The sequence below is a fragment of the Bos indicus genome, chromosome 21, assembly GCF_029378745.1.
Source record: "Bos indicus isolate NIAB-ARS_2022 breed Sahiwal x Tharparkar chromosome 21, NIAB-ARS_B.indTharparkar_mat_pri_1.0, whole genome shotgun sequence".
NCBI classification, from domain to species: domain Eukaryota; kingdom Metazoa; phylum Chordata; class Mammalia; order Artiodactyla; family Bovidae; genus Bos; species Bos indicus.
The window spans coordinates 64,563,358-64,582,804 of NC_091780.1; the positions used below are offsets into that span (position 1 = coordinate 64,563,358).

Genomic DNA, 19,447 nt, shown 5'->3' on the forward strand with positions numbered 1-19,447 from the left:
AGCTCTACACTTAAAATGGGTTTACTTTTCTTTTTGTGTACTATAATGCTCTTAAGGCTGGCTTCTGAGTCCTTTTGTAACTTTGACTTTTAGGACTCCGGAGCTAGCCTGAAAGAGCTGTTTCCCGTGGCTGTAAACTGGACCCGTGGGAGCAGCAGATAATGGTAGTGGTGGGATTATAACTCAAAGAATAAGATAAGTATTGATGAGCCCATCCTTGTTTAAATAAATGATCAAGTAAATAAATGAGGGAGAGAAGGAACAAATCTTTCTTACAAAAGAACTCCAAGTGATGTTGAAGGAAGGAAAGAAATAGAAATTACTAGAACACCACAGTAAAAATTGCAGGCAAGATCCTCAGAGGAATGCTAAAATTAATAGCTGATACTTCTGGAGAAACAGGTACTTTGCATACTGCTTTGCATTGCAAAATATCCCCACGCCCGCCCAAAGACGTAGCCATTCATACTGCAGTAGTTTTGATACAGGTCCGCACACATTCTTCAGCACAACTCCTTCAGGCAGTGGCGCTTAATTCCCTTATTTCCCTTACCCTAGAGTGTGGCCTGGACCTTGGGGCTCACTTTTAAAGAATAGAAGATAGAAAGTGAGAAATAGTGACTTACAGTGAGAAGCTGGCAGACCCCATCGTAACAAATGAGCACAGTAAAGCAGCAGTAAAGCAAGTTGTTCTGCATCACTGTCTCCTCGAGTGGTGTGATGAGAAGGGCACTTTATGACGCTCTTCCTCAGAACTCCAGTCTATTGATAGGAAAATATCAGACAGACCTAAATCAAGACAGTTATTAGCTTCTAGTACTCTTCAAAACTAGGAGGGTCAAGATAAACAAGGAAAACATGAGAAACATTAGAAGATACTAAGGAAATGTGAGCCCCCGAATGCAATGTAGCATCCTGGATTAGATCCTGGAATGGAAAAGAAGTTTTTGGAAAAATTAAAAATCCATATCAAGGCTATATAGTGTAGTTACTAAGTTTCCAAAATTGATTTTTTTTAAGGGAAGCTGGTTTAGGATATACGAAAATTCATCTTTACAACCGTCTTTACAACTATTCTATAAATGTAAAATTATTTTTAAATAAAAAGTTGTTGTTTTTAAGTGAAAGCCTTATAAAAGGATGTACTCAGAGAAATCTCATTCCCATCCCAGTTCTGTACATTCTGTTCTCCCGTTCCCTATTGGTAACCAGTTTTTTTATTAGTTTTTTTTTTTTTTTTTAAGATCTCTATTCTTACTTCCCGTCTTTTCTTACATAGATACATACTAATGTTAGTAACCATGTATGCTGATCCTGGAAATTTCTCCACACCCATAATTAAAGATCTTTCTCAATCTGTCATAATAGCTGCATGGCACGCCATTTGTGTTAATGTACCATATTATTCAGCTAGTGCCCTAATGATGGGCATTTCATTGTCTACAGTTTTTGCTGTTATAAACAATACTTTGAATGATCTTGTGCACCTTTGTCTCCTATCTGTGATGATATTGTCTGAGTGGATACTTGGAAGTGGAACTGCTAAATCAAAGAGCAGATGCCGTTGCCATTTTGTTACATATTGCCAAATTCCCCTCTGTGAGTGTCGTTCGTTCCGTTTTGTACCCCCACCAGCAGCATGTGAGATTACTTGCTTTTCTCCAGCCTTGCCAGCAGAATATATTGTCAAACTTTTGGGCTTTTTGCCAATCTGATGGGTGAGAAATGATCTCTCAGTACGACATCTGATATATATACCATTTTCTGGGTATATTATAAGATAAAGCAAATATATAAATGGTACAACTGAAGATCAAGTTTTTCAATGCAAAGAAAACATATAGATAGATACACACACATATATAAATGAGATCAAAGATTAAAAAAAAACCCAACTCTTGATTTTTGCTAAGCATCTGATTTTGAGCTCTTCGTATATACTGAAGCTTTAGTAAACCAGTCTCCCCTGGCCCTCATCCATTGCCCAGTTCAGTTACACAGAGCGTAAAATTAGTTCAAGAAGATTACTTGTCTCCAGGTAGTACTTCATTCTTCCTGTTGGAGGAAGACCACATTCTCTTTAGAGCTCGCAGGTGCAAGGAGAGCGGTCCACCCCCTGTCGCTTTTCCGACCAGAAGTAGGGTTTCCAGAAGTTAGGTTTCCAGAGCCTGGCTGCCCGGATGCTATTTTCTTGCTGAACCAGACCAGTCTGGTTCTAGCTGCCTCTTTAGAACCTTTTGTCTGCCCTGTATGAAAATTCCTGTTTTCTGATCCAATTTACAAATAATTTACATATTACAATGATCTCTAGGTGAGAATCCTTATTTATTGTTTTCTTTTCTCAGCTTAGAGGTTTTAGAGAATTTCTTCATTCTGAATGAAAGAGAAGAGGATGAGAAAGCAAGAAAAATTTAAAGGTACTTCTCTCACTTGTAGACCACCTCCCTTCACCCTCTCACCCCAGATCACTATACCCATTTGATCTACATTGCTCTGTTCAGTGGCTTGTTCAGATATTAATTCACCCAGTATGGTGGCTTTTCTAAGTGAAAGTACCTAAATGGAATCAAGTAAACTCCAAAATCACTGCAGATGGTGACTGCAGCCATGAAATTAAAAGACGCTTACTCCTTGGAAGAAAAGTTATGACCAACCTAGATAGCATATTCAAAAGCAAAGACATTACTTTGCCAACAAAGGTCCATCTAATCAAGGCTATGGTTTTTCCTGTGGTCATGTATGGATGTGAGAGTTGGACTGTGAAGAAGGCTGAGCGCCGAAGAATTGATGCTTTTGAACTGTGGTGTTGGAGAAGACTCTTGAGAGTCCCTTGGACTGCAAGGAGATCCAACCAGTCCATTCTGAAGGAGATCAGCCCTGGGATTTCTTTGGAAGGACTGATGCTAAAGCTGAAACTCCAATACTTTGGCCACCTCATGCGAAGAGTTGACTCATTGGAAAAGACTCTGATGCTGGGAGGGATTGGGGGCAGGAGGAGAAGGGGACGACAGAGGATGAGATGGCTGGATGGCATCACTGACTTGATGGACATGAGACTGAGTGAACTCCAGGAGTTGGTGATAGGGAGGTCTGGCGTGCTGCGATTCATGGGGTCACAAAGAGTCAGACACGACTGAGCGACTGAACTGAACTGAAACTAAAAAAGGGAAAATTTGATTGGATGCTAGATGGAAGAAATGGATAATTTTGGAGCATAAGTCTTTGGGGTTAGGACAGACGTAGTTTTTACTGAAGAACAGAATGTAGACCAGCATGAGGGAGCTAGGTCTAATGAAGAAAGGCAGAAAGAAATGAGACAAATGCTCTTCCTTTTAAGCTGTGAAATGTGGGATTTATCATACTACAGGTCACTTAAGTGTTAAATTGTGTTTGGAGATGAGCCTGGTCTTCTAAATGCTGATAAGTAGTATGTCTTCTATTGGAAATTTTATCAAGTACAAATCTATGATTGTAGATTGTTTATAATAATGGAGATTGTTTAATGTGAGGTATCCCTTTCCAACATTACTTCTTCTCTTTTTCTCAGGATTCTAACATTTTTCCGAAAGTCTTTTGGAAAGACCAAGTCTACTTCAATAAATGAAGGAGAATAAAGAAAATTCAAGCCCTTCAGTAACCTCAGCAAACCTGGACCACACAAAACCATGTTGGTACTGGGATAAAAAAGACTTGGCTCATACACCCTCACAGCTAGAAGGACTTGATCCAGCCACTGAGGCCCGGTACCGCCGAGAAGGGGCACGGTTCATCTTTGATGTGGGCACACGTTTGGGACTGTATCCTGTTTCTGGAATCTACAATGGATGGGCTCCCCATCACCACCACCACCAAGAATTAAATTAGGCATTATAGATGAAAGAGTAACATTCCTGACTAAAACAGCTTTTAAATATCTTTCTTATTTAAATGCTACTTCAGATTTGCCTGGCTCCTTAGGGGCTTTCTGTTTCCTTTTTGCCACTTAAGTGTGTAGAGCCACTGAGCTTGCGGCCCCGGTCTGGAAAGTAGCACCCACCCACTGGTCGCAGATGAAGTGTGTCTAAGGATAGTGAAGCCCTGCCTTATGAAAGCTCCCCAGGCGGCTCAGTGGTGAAGAGTCCACTTGCCAGTGCAGGAGATGCAGGTCCAGTGCCTGGGCTGGGAAGGTCCCTGGAGGAGGGCGTGGCAACCCACTCCAGTGTTCTTGCCTGGAAAATCCCATGGACAGAGAGGCCTCGCAGGCTGCCGTCCATGGGGTCGCAGGGCGCCAGACACGACTGAGCGCATAGCACGCACACTGTTAAAGCACAGCCGCAGCTCGCACCACAGTCCTGACACCTCGAGACGCCCATTCACCTGCTTTGTCACTGATAATATTTGCTTTCCCACTTCTCTTGTTACTGTTTACTTTTATTGTTTTTCTGCATTTAATGAAGACATAACTCTTGGCCAAAGTCCTTAACCAGAACAACAGACACTATGACACCCTGGCAACTGGAATAATTTATTTTCATCGCTTCTATATGTTCCATTCCTTCAAGCAATTTCCAAGATATGTAAGTATTTTAATTATATTGTAATTCTTTATCATGTGTTATTATTTCTGCATAGTTCAGTGGACAGATTGTAGCCTCTCTTTTTATTATATTTTCCAGGAAGTATTCATTTTTTTACGGTACATACTACATATAAACAAAATCAAGTTCAAACTTTGTTTTTTCCCAACTAACTATTAAAATATTTTTTGACTTTTTTATTTAGGTCGATATGAGCCATAATCGTGTAGTTCTTAGTGTGCTTACTTCCTTGTTACTTTTCTCAAGATAAGATTGGCCTTACGGTTGAGACCCAGCAAAGGCCAGATGGCCTAGGAGTTCTTTGTTCCATGTCAGTGAGTCTTCAGTTACTTTTTAAACCTGCCCTGTGGAGGTTCCACCTCCAGTAGTTTCCGGTCCAGGACAGCTGATCTGATGAGTACGAAGCACACGTAGAGAGCAAGGCCGTTGGAGAGGCACCAGAGGCTAGCGCTCCGGGGGGGGGGTTCACTGCATCCTGGGGAAATCGGGGGAGATGCCAGGGAGGAGGGGCCAGCCCGGAGTCAAGCCTTGGCAGTAAGTGGGACCTTGCTGTGCTGAGATAGATAGAGCAGTCGTCCACCAGAAACCAGCCTGATCCAAGCTCTGGGGGAGGCGTGCAGCCAGCCAGGAGGCCCGTGGGCAGGAAGGGCATGGTGGGACTCTGGGTGGGAAAGTAGTCCGAGCTAGACTACTGTGGGCCTTGAATTCCAGACTGGGGAACTGTGACTTTAGTAGGTCAGCTGACACGATGGGAGAGTCTTATGAAGAAGACTGAATTAGACATAACAGGAAGTTAGTCTGCTGGGGCTTCTTCCTTTTGCTGAGATTTACTCAGTTCTGCACACATCTCTTCCTCACTAGTTTGTGATACTCTCAGAGGAGAGACCATGTCAGGATCCACTTTGTACTCCGGCATGGCACCTGACTGCTGTGTTACGTGTGGTCAGGATTCTGTTAATGGAGGGGCACGTAGAAGAGCAAGCAGGCAAAGGAAAGCTGGAGACAGAGCAGTGAGAAGGTCGCTGTGATGGAGGAGCTGGGCCTGGAGTCAGGCAGCAGGAGGAAGGAAGGAGAACTCGGGCCGTGGTACGGGGTGAACGCTCTCTAGCAAGGCTACTGGGCAGGGAGGCAGTGTCTCTAAGAGCACAGCATGAAAAGAAAGTTTGTTTCTATGACTTCTTCCTTCTACATGATTTACATGGCATTTTATTCAGAAAACTGTATTTAAGATAATTTGTGAAGCCAAATTGGAGGTCGCAGGGTGGAATGTTTGTATGTGGACTTTGCTTCAAGCTTTTAGAGTGCCCTAGTGTTTGTGAATGAGAAGAGCAAGGCAGGAAGGGAGGCGCCCCGGTTGTTGAGAAGGCCCCAAATCTTTCTGTTTCTGGGTGAGCCTTGATAGTGAGATCAAGAGCTTTTGTCTTCCTTTTAGGTAACAGGAGCTTGTTGTCTCTTTCTGGCTGGGAAAGTAGAAGAAACACCAAAAAAATGTAAAGATATCATCAAAACAGCACGGAGTCTATTAAATGATGTACAATTTGGCCAGTTTGGAGATGACCCAAAGGTAAGAATCATAACTTCCTGTGCTCAGGTCTTGATTCCTCAGGGCAGCATTAAGGCAGAGTTCCTTGTGTTGACAATGGCTGTGGCCCCAGTGTCTGCCAGTCCCTGGAATCCTTAAGAGGCCCTTATACAGAGGACGCTCTTCCTTGCTTCTGTGAGTAAGCAGCGGGGATAACGTACCCTACACTTAGGTGGCAGCCACTGATGTGCTTTGTTGGCTTCGGAGCCCTTCAGGAGCAACAGCACACGGAAGCGGTAGGAGCAGAGTTCTCTCGTGGCCATTAGCACTCTTAGGCCCAGAAGCAGTTTGGCTTCTTGGGTTCATCTCGAGCCGGCTTCTGGGTAGAAGAAAGTACAGGTGCTGTATGTACACGTGCTGCGTGTCTTCTGCTTCCCAAGAGTGGTGGAAGATACGGACATTTGCAGACACCCAGATTAACAGACTATCCATCTTGTCCCTTTCCCACAACACCTGCTACTGTCAGGAAATGGTGGCAAAATAATTGTACACATTCTTCTATTATTTTCTAAAAAGACCATTTTCAGGGATTGGTAGCAGCTTTCCTTCTTCCCTGTTCTTGTCAGGATCTCCCATTATGGTCCTTATAGCACTGATGAGAGTTATCCTTTATGACATTTATCACAGCTCATAATTAATGTAGATTTTTTTAACCAGGTCATCACACAAAGAGTATTCCTTTTCTCAGTTGTAGTCTGTAAGAGCTCAGACCCTGTCTGTTCTGCCTGGTGCCTAGTGTTCTCTCCTGGCTGGATAGAGTAGACGTTCAGTAGACTAAATGACAGACTGAGATTGTGGGGAGAAACTAAGAATCACAGAAATGCAGAGCTGACCCAGACACAGATGTTTGGCGCACCCACGGCCCCATTTCTCCTAGTCAGCTGGTGTTGCTTCCCATGGCAGTCACCCTCCCTGCACCCCACAGAATCTGTGTGTGATTATAAAACACGTGTCTGTTAGTTTTCCTTCTCGCTTCAAGGAGGTGACAGAGGCCAGAATGCTTTTGCACATCCTGTTTTTGCGCTAAATGGTGGTCTTTTGTGTAAGTATTGTCAGTGTGGGTAACCCTGTCCCTTGAACTTATTTATAAATCCGTTCACCTGTTTATAAAAATGTGAATCTATGAGAAATTCATAACTAACAACGGTCAAAAATGTATTTTATGAAAGTAATGTAGCATCGGATATTTCTGATGCCATAGGTTTTTGATTTTCATGGAGCACAGAGACTTTTGTAGAAATGGATTGTACTTTAGTCAGGTCTGATCACAGGGGCAGAAGGACCCTCTGGCTCACGAGCCATGGTTACTTGGGGGGAGTTGCAAAGACCTGGACGCTGCAGCCACTGGTGTGTTTTGTCCAAGACACCTTTGGAGGAGTCCTCTTCTACTTTCGACCTTAACCCCCTGTACCAGCACATCAGGAACCTGAGACCCTGACTAGGCACAGCGAGGCAGAAGTTCTGCAGCTCAGTGCCCTGCTACTGCTGCTGCTAAGTCGCTCCAGTCGTGTCCGACTCTATGCGACCCTATAGACGGAAGCCCACTAGGCTCCACCATCCCTGGGATTCTCCAGGCAAGAACACTGGAGTGGGTTACCATTTCCTTCTCCATTGTATGAAAGTGAAAAGTGAAAGTGAAGTCGCTCAGTCGTGTCCGACTCTTAGCGACCCCATGGACTGCAGCCTACCAGGCTCCTCCATCCATGGGATTTTCCAGGCAAGAGTACTGGAGTCGGGTGCCATTGCCTTCTCTGGGCTCAGTGCCCAGAAGCCAGCAAGTGGGGAGTGGCCATGCTCATCAAGCTTTTGAGGCAGGCCAGCTTGACCCACGGGGTGGAGGGGCTTTGTAGCCCACACTGCTTTCTCACATACAGTCTCCCTCTGCCTGACTGGGTGTCGGGGCCGAAGGAAAGAACCTGGGTCTGGGAGTGGTGAGGACACTGACAGGCGCTGTCTCGAGGGAGAAGAGAGGAGGGCGGATTGGAGGGAGGCCACGTGAGCATGTAAGAAAAACAGGGTCCTGAATCGTGTCCTACTAAACTTGGCCCGAACTGTGTGATTTCTCCCTGTTTGGTTAATATCTCATGTACTCGACAAACACTTGTTCCAGGCTCTGTGTTAATCACTAGACACAGGTAGCAGAAGGGCTTCCCTCATGGCTCATCAGTAAAGAATCTGCCTGAAGTGCAGGGGACCTGGGTTCGGTCCCTGGGTCAGGAAGATCTCCTGGAGAAGGAAAGGGCAACCCACTCCATATCCTTGCCTGGAAAATCCCATGGACAGAGTAGCCTGGTAGGCTTCAATCGATGGGGTCACAAAGAGTTGGTCACGAACTGAGCGACCAACACTCTCAGGTAGCAAAACAGGCATGGCCTTTGCTCGCATGGATTTTACAGTCGAGCGGTGGGACAGATTTTATAATCAAATATTCAGATAGCCAGTGATCTGCTTATGAGTTGTGATAAATGGTGTGAAAGGTTATTAAAAGGTGTGGTGAGGGCTTTCCATCTGGGAACCCAGGCAGGTGCTCCAGACAAGTGCTCCAGACAAGTAGTGTGGGGCCGAGGGAAAGCTCCCCGAGGGATGATGTTGGCACCCAGACCTGTAATTATCCCTTTAATTGAGTATCTGAAACACAAAGGGAGGCCAGGCCTTGAGCTGTCTCATAATACTATGCTGCATGGCCTACAGTCTGGACACTTGTTAAAAGAGCGTTTCCAAATTTAGAGGACACTGTGACACTTCTGGGAAACAGGTGGGGGCAAAAATGCTGAGGGATTGGGGTGGAGGAGACAGTGATGGTGGCATCTTTTTTTTTTTCATACTGTATAAAAGTGTTAAGACTTGAAAAAACTTTCCTGAGAGAACACTTGGGAAACTTGGGTGGAAGCACATTCGCCCTGCCTGCCCTGCCATCTGGAATAACTCTCTTGATAGAATTCTCTGCATCCTGTGAACTGACACCATACTTGAACCTAAAACCAGTTATCTACATGGCTTCTCTTCCCAGAGTTAACAGATTTATGTAACTGTTAACGATGAGATTGTCAGTCTCTCGAAAACCCTCTCTTCTTCAACTCAAACAAGTGATTCTAACTGTTCTTGCCACACAGAGCATATTGATAGTATTTTACAATTGAAATACTATGTGAAACTGTCTTAATGTAAGTGCTCAGTCAGGCTGTACAGCGGTTGTATTTATGGGTCCTGTTTATTAACTAGTTAGGAAGTATAATCAAAAGAGATCCCATTTACAATAACAGCAGTAAAATAATATATCTAGGAATAAACCTTAAAAGAAATTTATAAAAACCATGTTGGGGCTGGGAGACTTTAGAACTATGAAAGGACTAGAAAGAAGATTTTCATAAACAAATTTTTGATAGGAAGATAGTGTAATTAAGAGGTCCATTATATAAATCAGTGAGTTCCCAATCAGAACATAGTGGCCTTCATTTTTTCTAGAACAGTACCAAATAAAACGATATTAAAATGCAGGTGTTAGGGGGAACATGCAAAAACAAGAAACGTTTTTTAAAAGAGAAGTAATAATTGAACTGTTGATGTTTAATCTCTTTGGTCCTGGTACAGAAATAGACAAACAGATCAGTGAACAAAAAAAAGATTGTATGTGAGCACACGTGTGTATGTACAGGTAGCTTAGGATGTTGTTTGATAAAAGAGAAAATGATGATTTATTCTATAAATGACATTGGGGAAGCCTGCTTCAGGAAGGTGAAAGATTAAAACACAGTAATGATGTGCCTCATTCACACACACACTTTTAACTGGTACAATTCACTGTCCAGGTATCCATGAAGCTGTCACTGTTATAATCTTTCTTGCTTAAAATTTTCAGTGTAAATGCCTGAAAGATTGCATTTTTTAATGGAAGTTTGGAAGGAAACCAAGTTTTATTAATGTATCTATAAAGTAAATATCTGTTTTGTAAAGGGGGCTCGTGTGTATTGAAAGTAATAACATTTCTGAGAATGTTTGTTTCCAATAGTTTTAAAAATTAACTCTGATTGTTTTGTTTTCCTACTTGTAGTTCTTTTGAGAATTATATCATCTCCTGAGCATGTTAAAGGCCTGAGTGGGAGAGAAGAGAAAGGGAATGAAAAATAGTTTCTAAAATAGAACTTGGGAGAGAGAATAAAAGGAAAGCTCACTTTTTTAATGCTGGTTCAGACCTGTGATTGAAATGACTACCCCAGTGTTTGTTATTTCATTTTTAGGAAGAAGTAATGGTTCTGGAGAGAATCTTACTGCAGACCATAAAGTTCGATTTACAGGTAGAACACCCGTACCAGTTCCTGCTCAAGTATGCAAAACAGCTCAAAGGTGAGGAGAACCTCTTCATTCTGAAATCATCTGTATAATAATTTGATGACACTCAAGATTATACTTTTCAAGATAGAAAAGCAGAAAGTTCAGTGTGTGAAGTACCCAGGCCATAGCTTGCCAGACAATTCATATTATAGCTGCTAATGCTGTTTCCTTTTATGTATAAACAGACTCTGTCATCCAGTTGCCAAGTGATATGAGGCAGGAAAATGAGTCAGAATTTTTTTAAATAGCCTAATAAAATCAGCCTCAGAGCCAGGTTTCCCGTAAATGGTGGTTCGGTGTGGGTTGTGCGGAAGGAGCACAGAGGCAGGCCCTGGGCCCGCTCATCTGGCCTTGGCTCCCCGGCAGCAGCTCTTTGCTGCGTGTTAGGACCGCTGCTGAGCACGTGGTAGGCTTTAAATAAGTACTCGTTGCCTCTTGTTTATTGTTTTTTCTTTCTGTTGCTACTAATTTGCCTTCTCTTTCCCATCTCTAGGTGACAAAAACAAAATTCAAAAATTGGTTCAAATGGCATGGACATTCGTCAATGACAGGTACATGTGTTCACATGGGTTTAATCACGGTGTTTTCAAACAGGCAGGGACTTTATGTGTCATCTAACCCGAACCCCTTATTTTGTAGTGGGGAGACTGACTTGCCCCAGCCTTAGGGCCCAGTACACAGCAGAGCTGCGGTTAAATAAAATCCAGGTCATCTGCTTCCCAGCAGAGGGGTAACCTGTTACTTCATGGTGGTACAGGATGCTGAAGCCTTACCACCGGCTTGAAACAGAGGTCCAACACAACATACCAGAGAATTTTGACAAGTAAATACTTAAATCCATTTGATTTTGGAAAAGTTGCAGAGTATGTATCTGCAGTTTTATACTTTTTGTGATGATTCTAGAGCCTTGATGTTCTTGTAGCCCAGAGATCTAATGAGGTATTGTATGGGGAACAAAATGCCCACGAGTAGCGTTGCCTCACGTGAGGAGAAGCATCAGCACCAGGATTCCAGCCACTTAAGAACTTAAATTCACCCGTATTTCATGGCACAGCAGTTTCTGAATGTGCTGGAATTCTTCTGCCTCTTTAAGGAACAGACAGATTAGTAGCTGTAGTTAAGTAACTCATTTCAGTACATTTAGAAGGCTAAAAACTTGCTAATTAATAATACTGTGTTTGATCCTGTATAGGGGTATATAAGCAAACAGACATTTGGATACAGCCTCTAATCTCCATGCATGTGGTTAGTCATAAGTGTTTGATCATCCAAGTCAAGTCACCTCTTTTTCTTGTTGAACTAGTCTCTGCACGACCTTGTCACTACAGTGGGAACCAGAGATCATAGCAGTGGCGGTGATGTATCTTGCGGGACGTTTGTGCAAATTTGAAATACAGGAATGGACCTCCAAACCCATGTACAGGAGATGGTGGGAGCAGTTCGTGCAAGATGTCCCTGTGGATGTTTTGGAAGGTACGGGGCTTGCTGAGTATTCTGCAGGCTGATCATTCTTCCCTGGGAGCCTTGAGTCCCGAGAATGGATTTTCCCCAGTAGGTACATGCAAACTATTCTTTAATTAAATTCTCTAATATAGAGTGTTCATTCTGTCCAAGCACATTGTTTTGGTGAACTGAAAATGCACACCAGTGCTGCGCACACCAGAGATGGGTGATTTATTAAGGGTGATTTATTAATACAGATACGACCTGGCATAATGGTCCTTGTAGGGGCATCACAGCTGCAAGGGACATGGGGGGATTTTAAAACATCACCTTGTGAGGAACGCAATTGTTGCCTCTCGTTTAGACATCTGCCACCAAATCCTGGATCTGTACTCCCAAGGGAAACAACAGATGCCTCATCACACCCCCCACCAGCTGCAGCAGCCCCCATCTCTCCAGCCCACACCGCAAGTGGCACCAGTGCCACCGTCACAGCCGCCTCCAGGCCCCGAGCCGCCCCAGCCCCCGCAGAAGGACTCGCAGCAGCCGGCCCAGCAGCCGCCGCCGCCGCCAGCCCAACCACCCAAGAAACCATCCCCGCAGCCTAGTCCCCCCCGCCAGGCGAAGCGAGCCGTGGTGAGTGCGCCGGCTCCCCACGGCAACCCCCACCCCCTACCCCCGACACACACGCACACACTGCGTGTGTTCCCCTTGCTGAGGGATCGCCTGGAACTGCAACTTAGCCGTCTGCATGTCCGTGGGCAGCTGGACCGCTGGTGTGGTGGGAGGGGAGGCCTCTAGGAGCCAGGGCAGCTCTGTCCTCCAGCCCTGCTGTTGCTGTGCCGGAGCCCCAGAACCTGCCAGGGGTCATTTGCGCGTCCACACACTGCTGGGGTAGGTGTCTCCCCGGTCTGTCAGTGACGTGGGGTATCTAAAGGTCCCTCCCTACGGTAGGGGGAAGCCCTGCGGGACAGTGGCAAGGCAGCAGCCCCCGCTCACCACGGTGCCCACAGCTCAAGGAGGGCTCAGGGCTCGCTGTGCAGAAAAGCCAGTCCTTCTGTCCTATTTGAAAGGGAAAGAGGAGGGAGGCAGAAATCTGTCAGGTGCCTTGGTTTGCTCTGCAGGTTCAAGCCAAGGTTAATTTTTGTCTGAGGCCGTGTTCTGGCTGTGATTCTGCAGTGCCTGAATAATCGGTTTTTCTGATGGTTACTTTTCAGAGTCTTGTTAACCACTGTGTATTTTTTTTTGTAACAGGTTGTTTCTCCCAAAGAAGAGAACAAAGCAGCAGGTAATTTGCTGTTCTTGTGTTTCCTGTTTTAGTTTTATCAAAACTTTACATTCTTAATCAAAAAATCATTTCCTTTCAGATTTAGATTGACCTTAAAATTTAACTTTGGAGCCCATCCAAAACTGTACCCTACGTGCATTGTTCTCTCTGTGTTCCCTGACTCTGTGTTTTGGGATTGTACTCTAACAGAAAGTGTCAGTACAAAGGAAAACGCTGCTGCTGCTGTTGCTGCCACTGCTGCTGCTAAGTCGCTTCAGTCGTGTCCGACTCTTTGCAACCCCATAGACGGCAGCCCAGCAGGCTCCCCCGTCCCTGGGATTCTCCAGGCAAGAACACTGGAGTGGGTTGCCATTTCCGTCTCCAATGCATGAAAGTGAAAAGTGAAAGTGCAGTCGCTCAGTCGTGCCTGACTCTTAGCGGCCCCATGGACTGCAGCCCCCCAGGCTCCTCCGTCCGTGGGAGTTTCCAGGCGAGAGTGCTGGAGTGGAAAAACACTAGCGGCAGTGAAAACGTGCTCAGCAACATGCGGTCGCTCCTTGGTATCAGCGGCAGGGGCGGCCTCCGCGACCTGCCTTGGATACCAGAGTCCCAGATACTTGAGTTTCACGGTCTGCCCTCCCTGTCTGCAGATGCAAGGGGCCGACTGTATATCAAAATAGGAATGTAGGCAAACTGCTGCAGCAGCATTTATTTTTGAAGGTTAGTTGAGCCCACCGCAGTCAACAGAGTAAAGGCCCCCGGCCAAGCAGCGAGCAGCAGCGTGCACGTAGAAAGGAGGGGAGCCACGAGCCAGGGTGCCGCCTGCTGCTTCCGGGGCCAGGCTTCTCTGCAGCACCTGTTCACCCCATATTTGTGGATCCGAGTTGGTTAACTTGTTTCTGTGCTGGAAACCACAGGGGAGGGAAGCCGGATGGTCACAGAGGAGAAGACTAGAGGTGCTGTGCCTCCGACTCAGCCGGCTGGCGGTGCTGACCCCTGTGCGGGCACAGACCGGGCGTATTTCTGATTCTCTGTTTTCTCTGTTGCTTGGTTCCAGGGTAGGAACCCCGGGAATTATTTATTGAACTGTTGTGAGATCTTCACATTACAGTAAAGCTACATTTTTCTCAGGATCTTTGGGGAAATGATGAGTTCAGTACAGGGGAGATCTTTTTTTTTAGCTCCAGAGGGGTAAGCAGCAAGTGTGAGACACAGAAGAGGGAGGGGCTGTGCTCTGTTTCACGTGGGTGCACGGTCCGCTGAGCCAGTGCCACCCTGTGAGAGGCAGAGACAAGCCCGTGGGCCTCGAGGAGGACTGACGCCAGTTAGCTGGGGCTGACAGGGTGGAGTGTTTAGGTAGATGAAAGTGATCAGTGGAATGAGAATTTTAGAGAAAACAAGAGAAAGGAGTTTTACTGGACTGTGGGGTAAAGGGGAATAGCTTGGGCTAGAACCGAAGGTGGGATGGAAGCAGTGACCGTGCCCACATGGTGGAGGGTGGGTGCTGCAGAAGCTGGGGCGCCACTGGAGATGTGTGAGCAGGAGATGGCACGGTCTGAGCTCGTTCAGTTCAGAAAGTTTCTTGGCAGTACTCACGGCACGGAGACTGGGGAATGGGTCGGGGGGATCTCTCGGGAAGAGGGCAAAGAGGGGCCGTCCCTGGACCTTGAGTTCAGCCTGTGTCTGAGACGGAGGAAGCCAGGAATGTTGAGCAACTCCAGAGCAGAGTGGTGTACAAGCTACAATAGAGAAGTTTCAGGAAGAAAGAACCAAAAATACATACGAGAAGATAGAGTGCTCTTTTGGTTGTATGTATACTCTCTCTCCTCGTGACCGGAAGATACTGGACGCAGTGCAGCCTGTCTTGGCCACTTAGCCAGGTGGTCACTGGGGGTGCCAGTCCATGCAGCCGCCCCACCCCAAAGGGTGGGCGTGTGCTCTGCCCCAAGTGGTCCCGACTGCTTTGCTGTTACGTCTGCTCGCGTCCAGCCTCCAGTTAATATGCTGATAACTGGGAGTAAATATTTGTGAGAAAATAAACTCGGATGTGCCTGAGCAAGAATTAAACAGCAGCAGTTGCTCCTGTGCACACTCGGGGCCTTTCTTTGTGTTCTCTGTGTTAGGGTGGACCCCGATGGATACCACTTGGCACCTGAGATTCACTCCACTTCTCTCAGGTCATTGGAGGGCTTGTCTTAGGTGGTCAGGAGGAAACTGGGCAGATTCGGAAAACGGGCTGGCCATTTTTGTTTTGTGGGGGAGGTGGTGAGAGGTGTGGGGCGTTGGCGGGGGCAGAGGCGGGGGGACCAAGGGATGTATTTGTTTGATTTCCTTTTTGTTCTTTTAAAAGGATGGTTTAGCCAGTCTGTCTTTAGCTTCCCTTAAAGCCTTCATATCTGCCTTTTCCCCAAAAAAATTCCTTAACGGTACATTTTTCTTTTCATTCTCTCTCTCTCTCTCTGTGACATGTTTATTCTACATGAATAATAGCTTTTTAAAATCTATTTTTTCTTTTTAGAACCACCACCACCTAAAATCCCCAAAATCGAGCCCACTCACCCTCCGTTGCCTCCAGCCCATCCACCTCCAGGTGAGTGCTGCTGGTCTCTGGGAAGACCAGTTTTTCTCTGTGCCTTTTTGAAGGACAGATTTTGGAAGTCCTGGGGAAAATTTCTAGAAGAATTTCAGAAATTTAAAAAGACATTAATGACCTGGGTGTGAAAACTCGCTCAGTGTTGTCCGACTTTTTGCGACTATGGACTGTAGCCTGCCAAGCTCCCCCGTCCATGGAATTCTCCAGGCAGGAATACTGGAGTGGGTTGCCATTTCCTCCTCCAGGGGATCTTCCCGACCCAGGGGATTGATCCAGGGTCTCCTGCACTGCAGGCAGATTTTACTGTTTGTGCCACCAGGGAAGCCCCTGGAACACAAAGGGGGTCCAGGCGGGTGGGAGTTGGGGAGGGTGCAGACTGACCGAGAGAGATGTGTTCTCATGACCCACAGGGTCTCCCAGTCAGTCTGCACCCTCTCCAACTCCCAGCCCCGCTCCCCTAACCTCATCCTCCCACTACCCTGACCCCACACCATCCAGCCCCCTCCCCCTTCCCCCTCTGGATATATTACTCTTGTCTCACATTTCTGAGTTCACTTGAGGGCTCTGCAGCTAGATACACTTTCCACAGTGGAAACAACTTCCCCTCTGAAAAATTCACAGGTTTACACCAAGGGCAGGTCCAGTCCTCAGGCCTGAAAAATACTGGAAGTCTTCTCTTGTGTCTCGTTCTTGAGGGTCTATTCCCTACAGCCCCCCATCAGACCCCAAGCTAAACTCTTTAGAGGGCCCCACGCGGGGAGACATCCAAGATGGAGCTCCTGTCATGAACGGTGCTGGTGCTGAGGATGTGGGCAGGGGTGGTGTGGGTGCATCCGGGAAGGGGGTAAGGGGCGTGAGGCAGGGGGCTGGACCGGAAGGGGCTCGGATGAGTCTGCACTCCAGCTTGAGCATCCCAGAGAAGTAATCCATGGCTGTGTCCACTGACCTGAAATCTCCTCTGCCCGTCAGAAGTGTCATTTTTCTGGCCTACATGTGACTCCAAGAAGCTGCATAAGGTCTACATCCAGGGCTTCTGCCCCCTCCACGTCCGTGTCCGTCATCCCCTTGCCCACCTTCCTCCTCCTATGGCTTCAGAAGCTGCAGCCCTGCTGGCAGTGGTGGCAGTGGGCCCTGCCACTGCCTCACCGCCCGTCCCTCCTGCCCCAGCCCTGCTGCAGTGGCCCCACTGGCCCCTCTGCTACCGGCACCCAGGCAGGCCACAGCTCCTCTCAGAAAATTGTTTTTACAGCCAGATAAGTGAGGATGTTGTGAATTCTAAGCATATCTGAATATTCTCTGATCTCTTGTATCCAGAGATAGTGAACTACCCAGGAGAAATGAATTTAGAATTAGTTTTAGGAAAACAACAGCCCTGCCAAGTTAGGAACATTGACCCAGTCTGGGCAGGAGCGCAGTAGACCTCAGGCTCCGGGCTCTGGTGCCTGCTTTCTGTTGGCAGCGTCTCTTCTCAGTACACTTTGAAGAGGAAGCAGTTGTACGTGGAGTCACGTGGAGAAGAAAGAATGAGAAGTGTTTCACAGGCACCCAGTCAACTAGGATGCCTCCGCGACATCACTAGAGAGGGAGGCGGGAAGTTGTAAAGAGCTTCCCTTCTTTACCTGTGGCATCATTTTGGAAGGCGGAGCGTTTCGCTAGAGAAGGCGGAAATTGGTGTGTGGGAGGTGCTCCAGAGACCTCTGAGCCTCGGGGGGCCCAGGGACCTGGGACAGGGCACCGGTCAGACCTGCCGCGGGGCAGAAGGGGGGTGGTCAGAGACTGGCCCACGTGTTGTTGATGCCAGGTCACCAGCGTGACCATCTCTCAGCAGACAGTGGTGTGGTCTGGCCCCGGCCTGGGCTCGCCTTCTCCGGGGGCAGAGATGGGCAGAGAGAAGGGGCCCGCACGTGTTTGTGCTAGATGTGGGGCTGGAGTGGAAGGGGCTTCCTGCGCAGGGACGCCTGTGTCTCCTGCGCTCGGGACCAAGGGAAGCGAGGTGGAGAGCCTGTGTGGCGGAAAACTAGCCAACAGCGTCAGGACACGAGCGCGGGCCGTGCTGTCCGGCCACAGAGGCGGCTTGTTGCTCCTTGGGAAAGTGGCCCACGGCGCTGCGACAGGGCCGGGAGCCCCAGGGGTTATTGGGCTGCACTGGAGCCCTAAGGGGGCGGTGTCCCCCGCCTCCACATGCCGCCTGCTTGGGAGGCAGCGGCCTGGGCCGGCCAGTGACCCGTCTCCCCTCCGCAGACCGGAAGCCACCCCTCGCAGCTGCTTTGGGTGAGGCCGAGCCTCCAGGCCCCGTGGAAGCCAGCGACCTCCCCAAGGTCCAGATCCCTCCTCCGGCCCACCCAGCGCCCGTGCACCAGCCGCCGCCGTTGCCGCACCGGCCGCCGCCTCCACCGCCCTCCAGTTACATGACGGGGATGTCCACCAGCAGCTCCTACATGTCCGGGGAGGGCTACCAGAGCCTGCAGTCCATGATGAAGACCGAGGGCCCCTCCTACGGGGCACTGCCCCCCGCCTACGGCCCGCCGGCCCACCTGCCCTACCACCCCCACGTCTACCCACCCAACCCGCCTCCGCCGCCCGTGCCCCCGCCCCCCGCCTCCTTCCCGCCGCCTGCCATCCCTCCCCCAACTCCTGGCTACCCCCCACCCCCGCCCACCTACAACCCCAACTTCCCGCCCCCACCCCCTCGCCTGCCCCCGACCCACGCGGTCCCGCCGCACCCGCCCCCGGGCCTGGGCCTGCCACCGGCCAGCTACCCGCCCCCGGCGGTGCCCCCGGGAGGACAGCCCCCTGTGCCCCCGCCCATCCCCCCACCCGGCATGCCTCCTGTCGGGGGTCTGGGGCGGGCAGCCTGGATGAGATAACCTTTGACGCCTCTCTTTTCCTTTGTTGTTTTTTTAAAAGTTTTTCTAATCAACTTGAAAAGTAGTTTAAGTGGGTAAGCAGCAGAGTACCTTGAATAATCTCAACAGTTGTAGTATGGGAAGAAGTGGACGGGACCCCGGAGATGAAATCAGGGTGCTCCTGCGCACCTGGAGAGTGGGCAGAGCAGCCCGCGGGGGGCCCAGGCCGCCGGCTGTGACCCCACCGCCTCTGGTCTCAGCGTGTCCTCGGGCCCTGCACCGGGTTACTTCACTCTGGTGAGAACGTTCACACGCAGCTTCAGTGAGGAGTGCGTTTCCTTCTAGAAACCAGTGCCTATTTTCCCTGGAAACTCGGTTTTCAGTAGTCCAGCTCCTTCTGAAGTCAAGCTCTCGTCATTGCTGTCACTCCCGGTGTTCTCGCCCGTGACTCCCAGGCCAGATGAACGGCTGTTTGATTTAGAGAAACCCACACCCTTTGTGTTCAAGTTACTCTGAAGGGGTTGCCTTGCTTGGATGGCTCTCTTCTTTTTCCTCCAGGGAGAAAGGGAGAGATGTTCTTGGAAGTAATGTATGTTTACATCAATTTGCAAATTCCTATACATAGAGATATATTTTTTAAGTGTGAATGTAACAACATACTGTGAATTCCATCTTGGTTACAAATGAGACTCCTTCAGTCAGTTACCCAATAAAATCAGTTCTGAAATGGCCCCTTTGGTTTGTTACGGGCAGAAGGGGGGGCGCTCCTGGGGTTTGCAGCCCAGAAGCAGGTGGTCTTCCTGGGGC

The 19,447-nt window shown here is 48.1% G+C and overlaps 1 protein-coding gene across 4 annotated transcripts in view; it reads left to right on the top strand.

Annotated features, from left to right (window-relative positions):
- Positions 1 to 19,371, top strand: part of CCNK (cyclin K) — a 30,017-nt gene extending 10,646 nt beyond the window's left edge. The window contains exons 2-14 of one of the 4 annotated variants that reach the window (XM_070775686.1): positions 94 to 164; positions 2,346 to 2,417; positions 3,548 to 3,797; positions 4,475 to 4,556; positions 6,010 to 6,141; positions 10,398 to 10,503; positions 10,985 to 11,042; positions 11,795 to 11,964; positions 12,299 to 12,570; positions 13,189 to 13,222; positions 15,325 to 15,378; positions 15,720 to 15,791; positions 18,036 to 19,371. In XM_070775686.1, the coding sequence (XP_070631787.1) occupies positions 3,601 to 3,797; positions 4,475 to 4,556; positions 6,010 to 6,141; positions 10,398 to 10,503; positions 10,985 to 11,042; positions 11,795 to 11,964; positions 12,299 to 12,570; positions 13,189 to 13,222; positions 15,325 to 15,378; positions 15,720 to 15,791; positions 18,036 to 18,661 (1,803 nt within the window). In that variant the 5' untranslated portion in view covers positions 94 to 164; positions 2,346 to 2,417; positions 3,548 to 3,600 and the 3' untranslated portion in view covers positions 18,662 to 19,371. The remainder of the gene's footprint in view (positions 1 to 93; positions 165 to 2,345; positions 2,418 to 3,547; positions 3,798 to 4,474; positions 4,557 to 6,009; positions 6,142 to 10,397; positions 10,504 to 10,984; positions 11,043 to 11,794; positions 11,965 to 12,298; positions 12,571 to 13,188; positions 13,223 to 15,324; positions 15,379 to 15,719; positions 15,792 to 18,035) is intronic. The other 3 variants (XM_070775685.1, XM_070775687.1, XM_019983596.2) reach the window with 3 other exon arrangements.
- Positions 19,372 to 19,447: the final 76 nt, after the last annotated feature.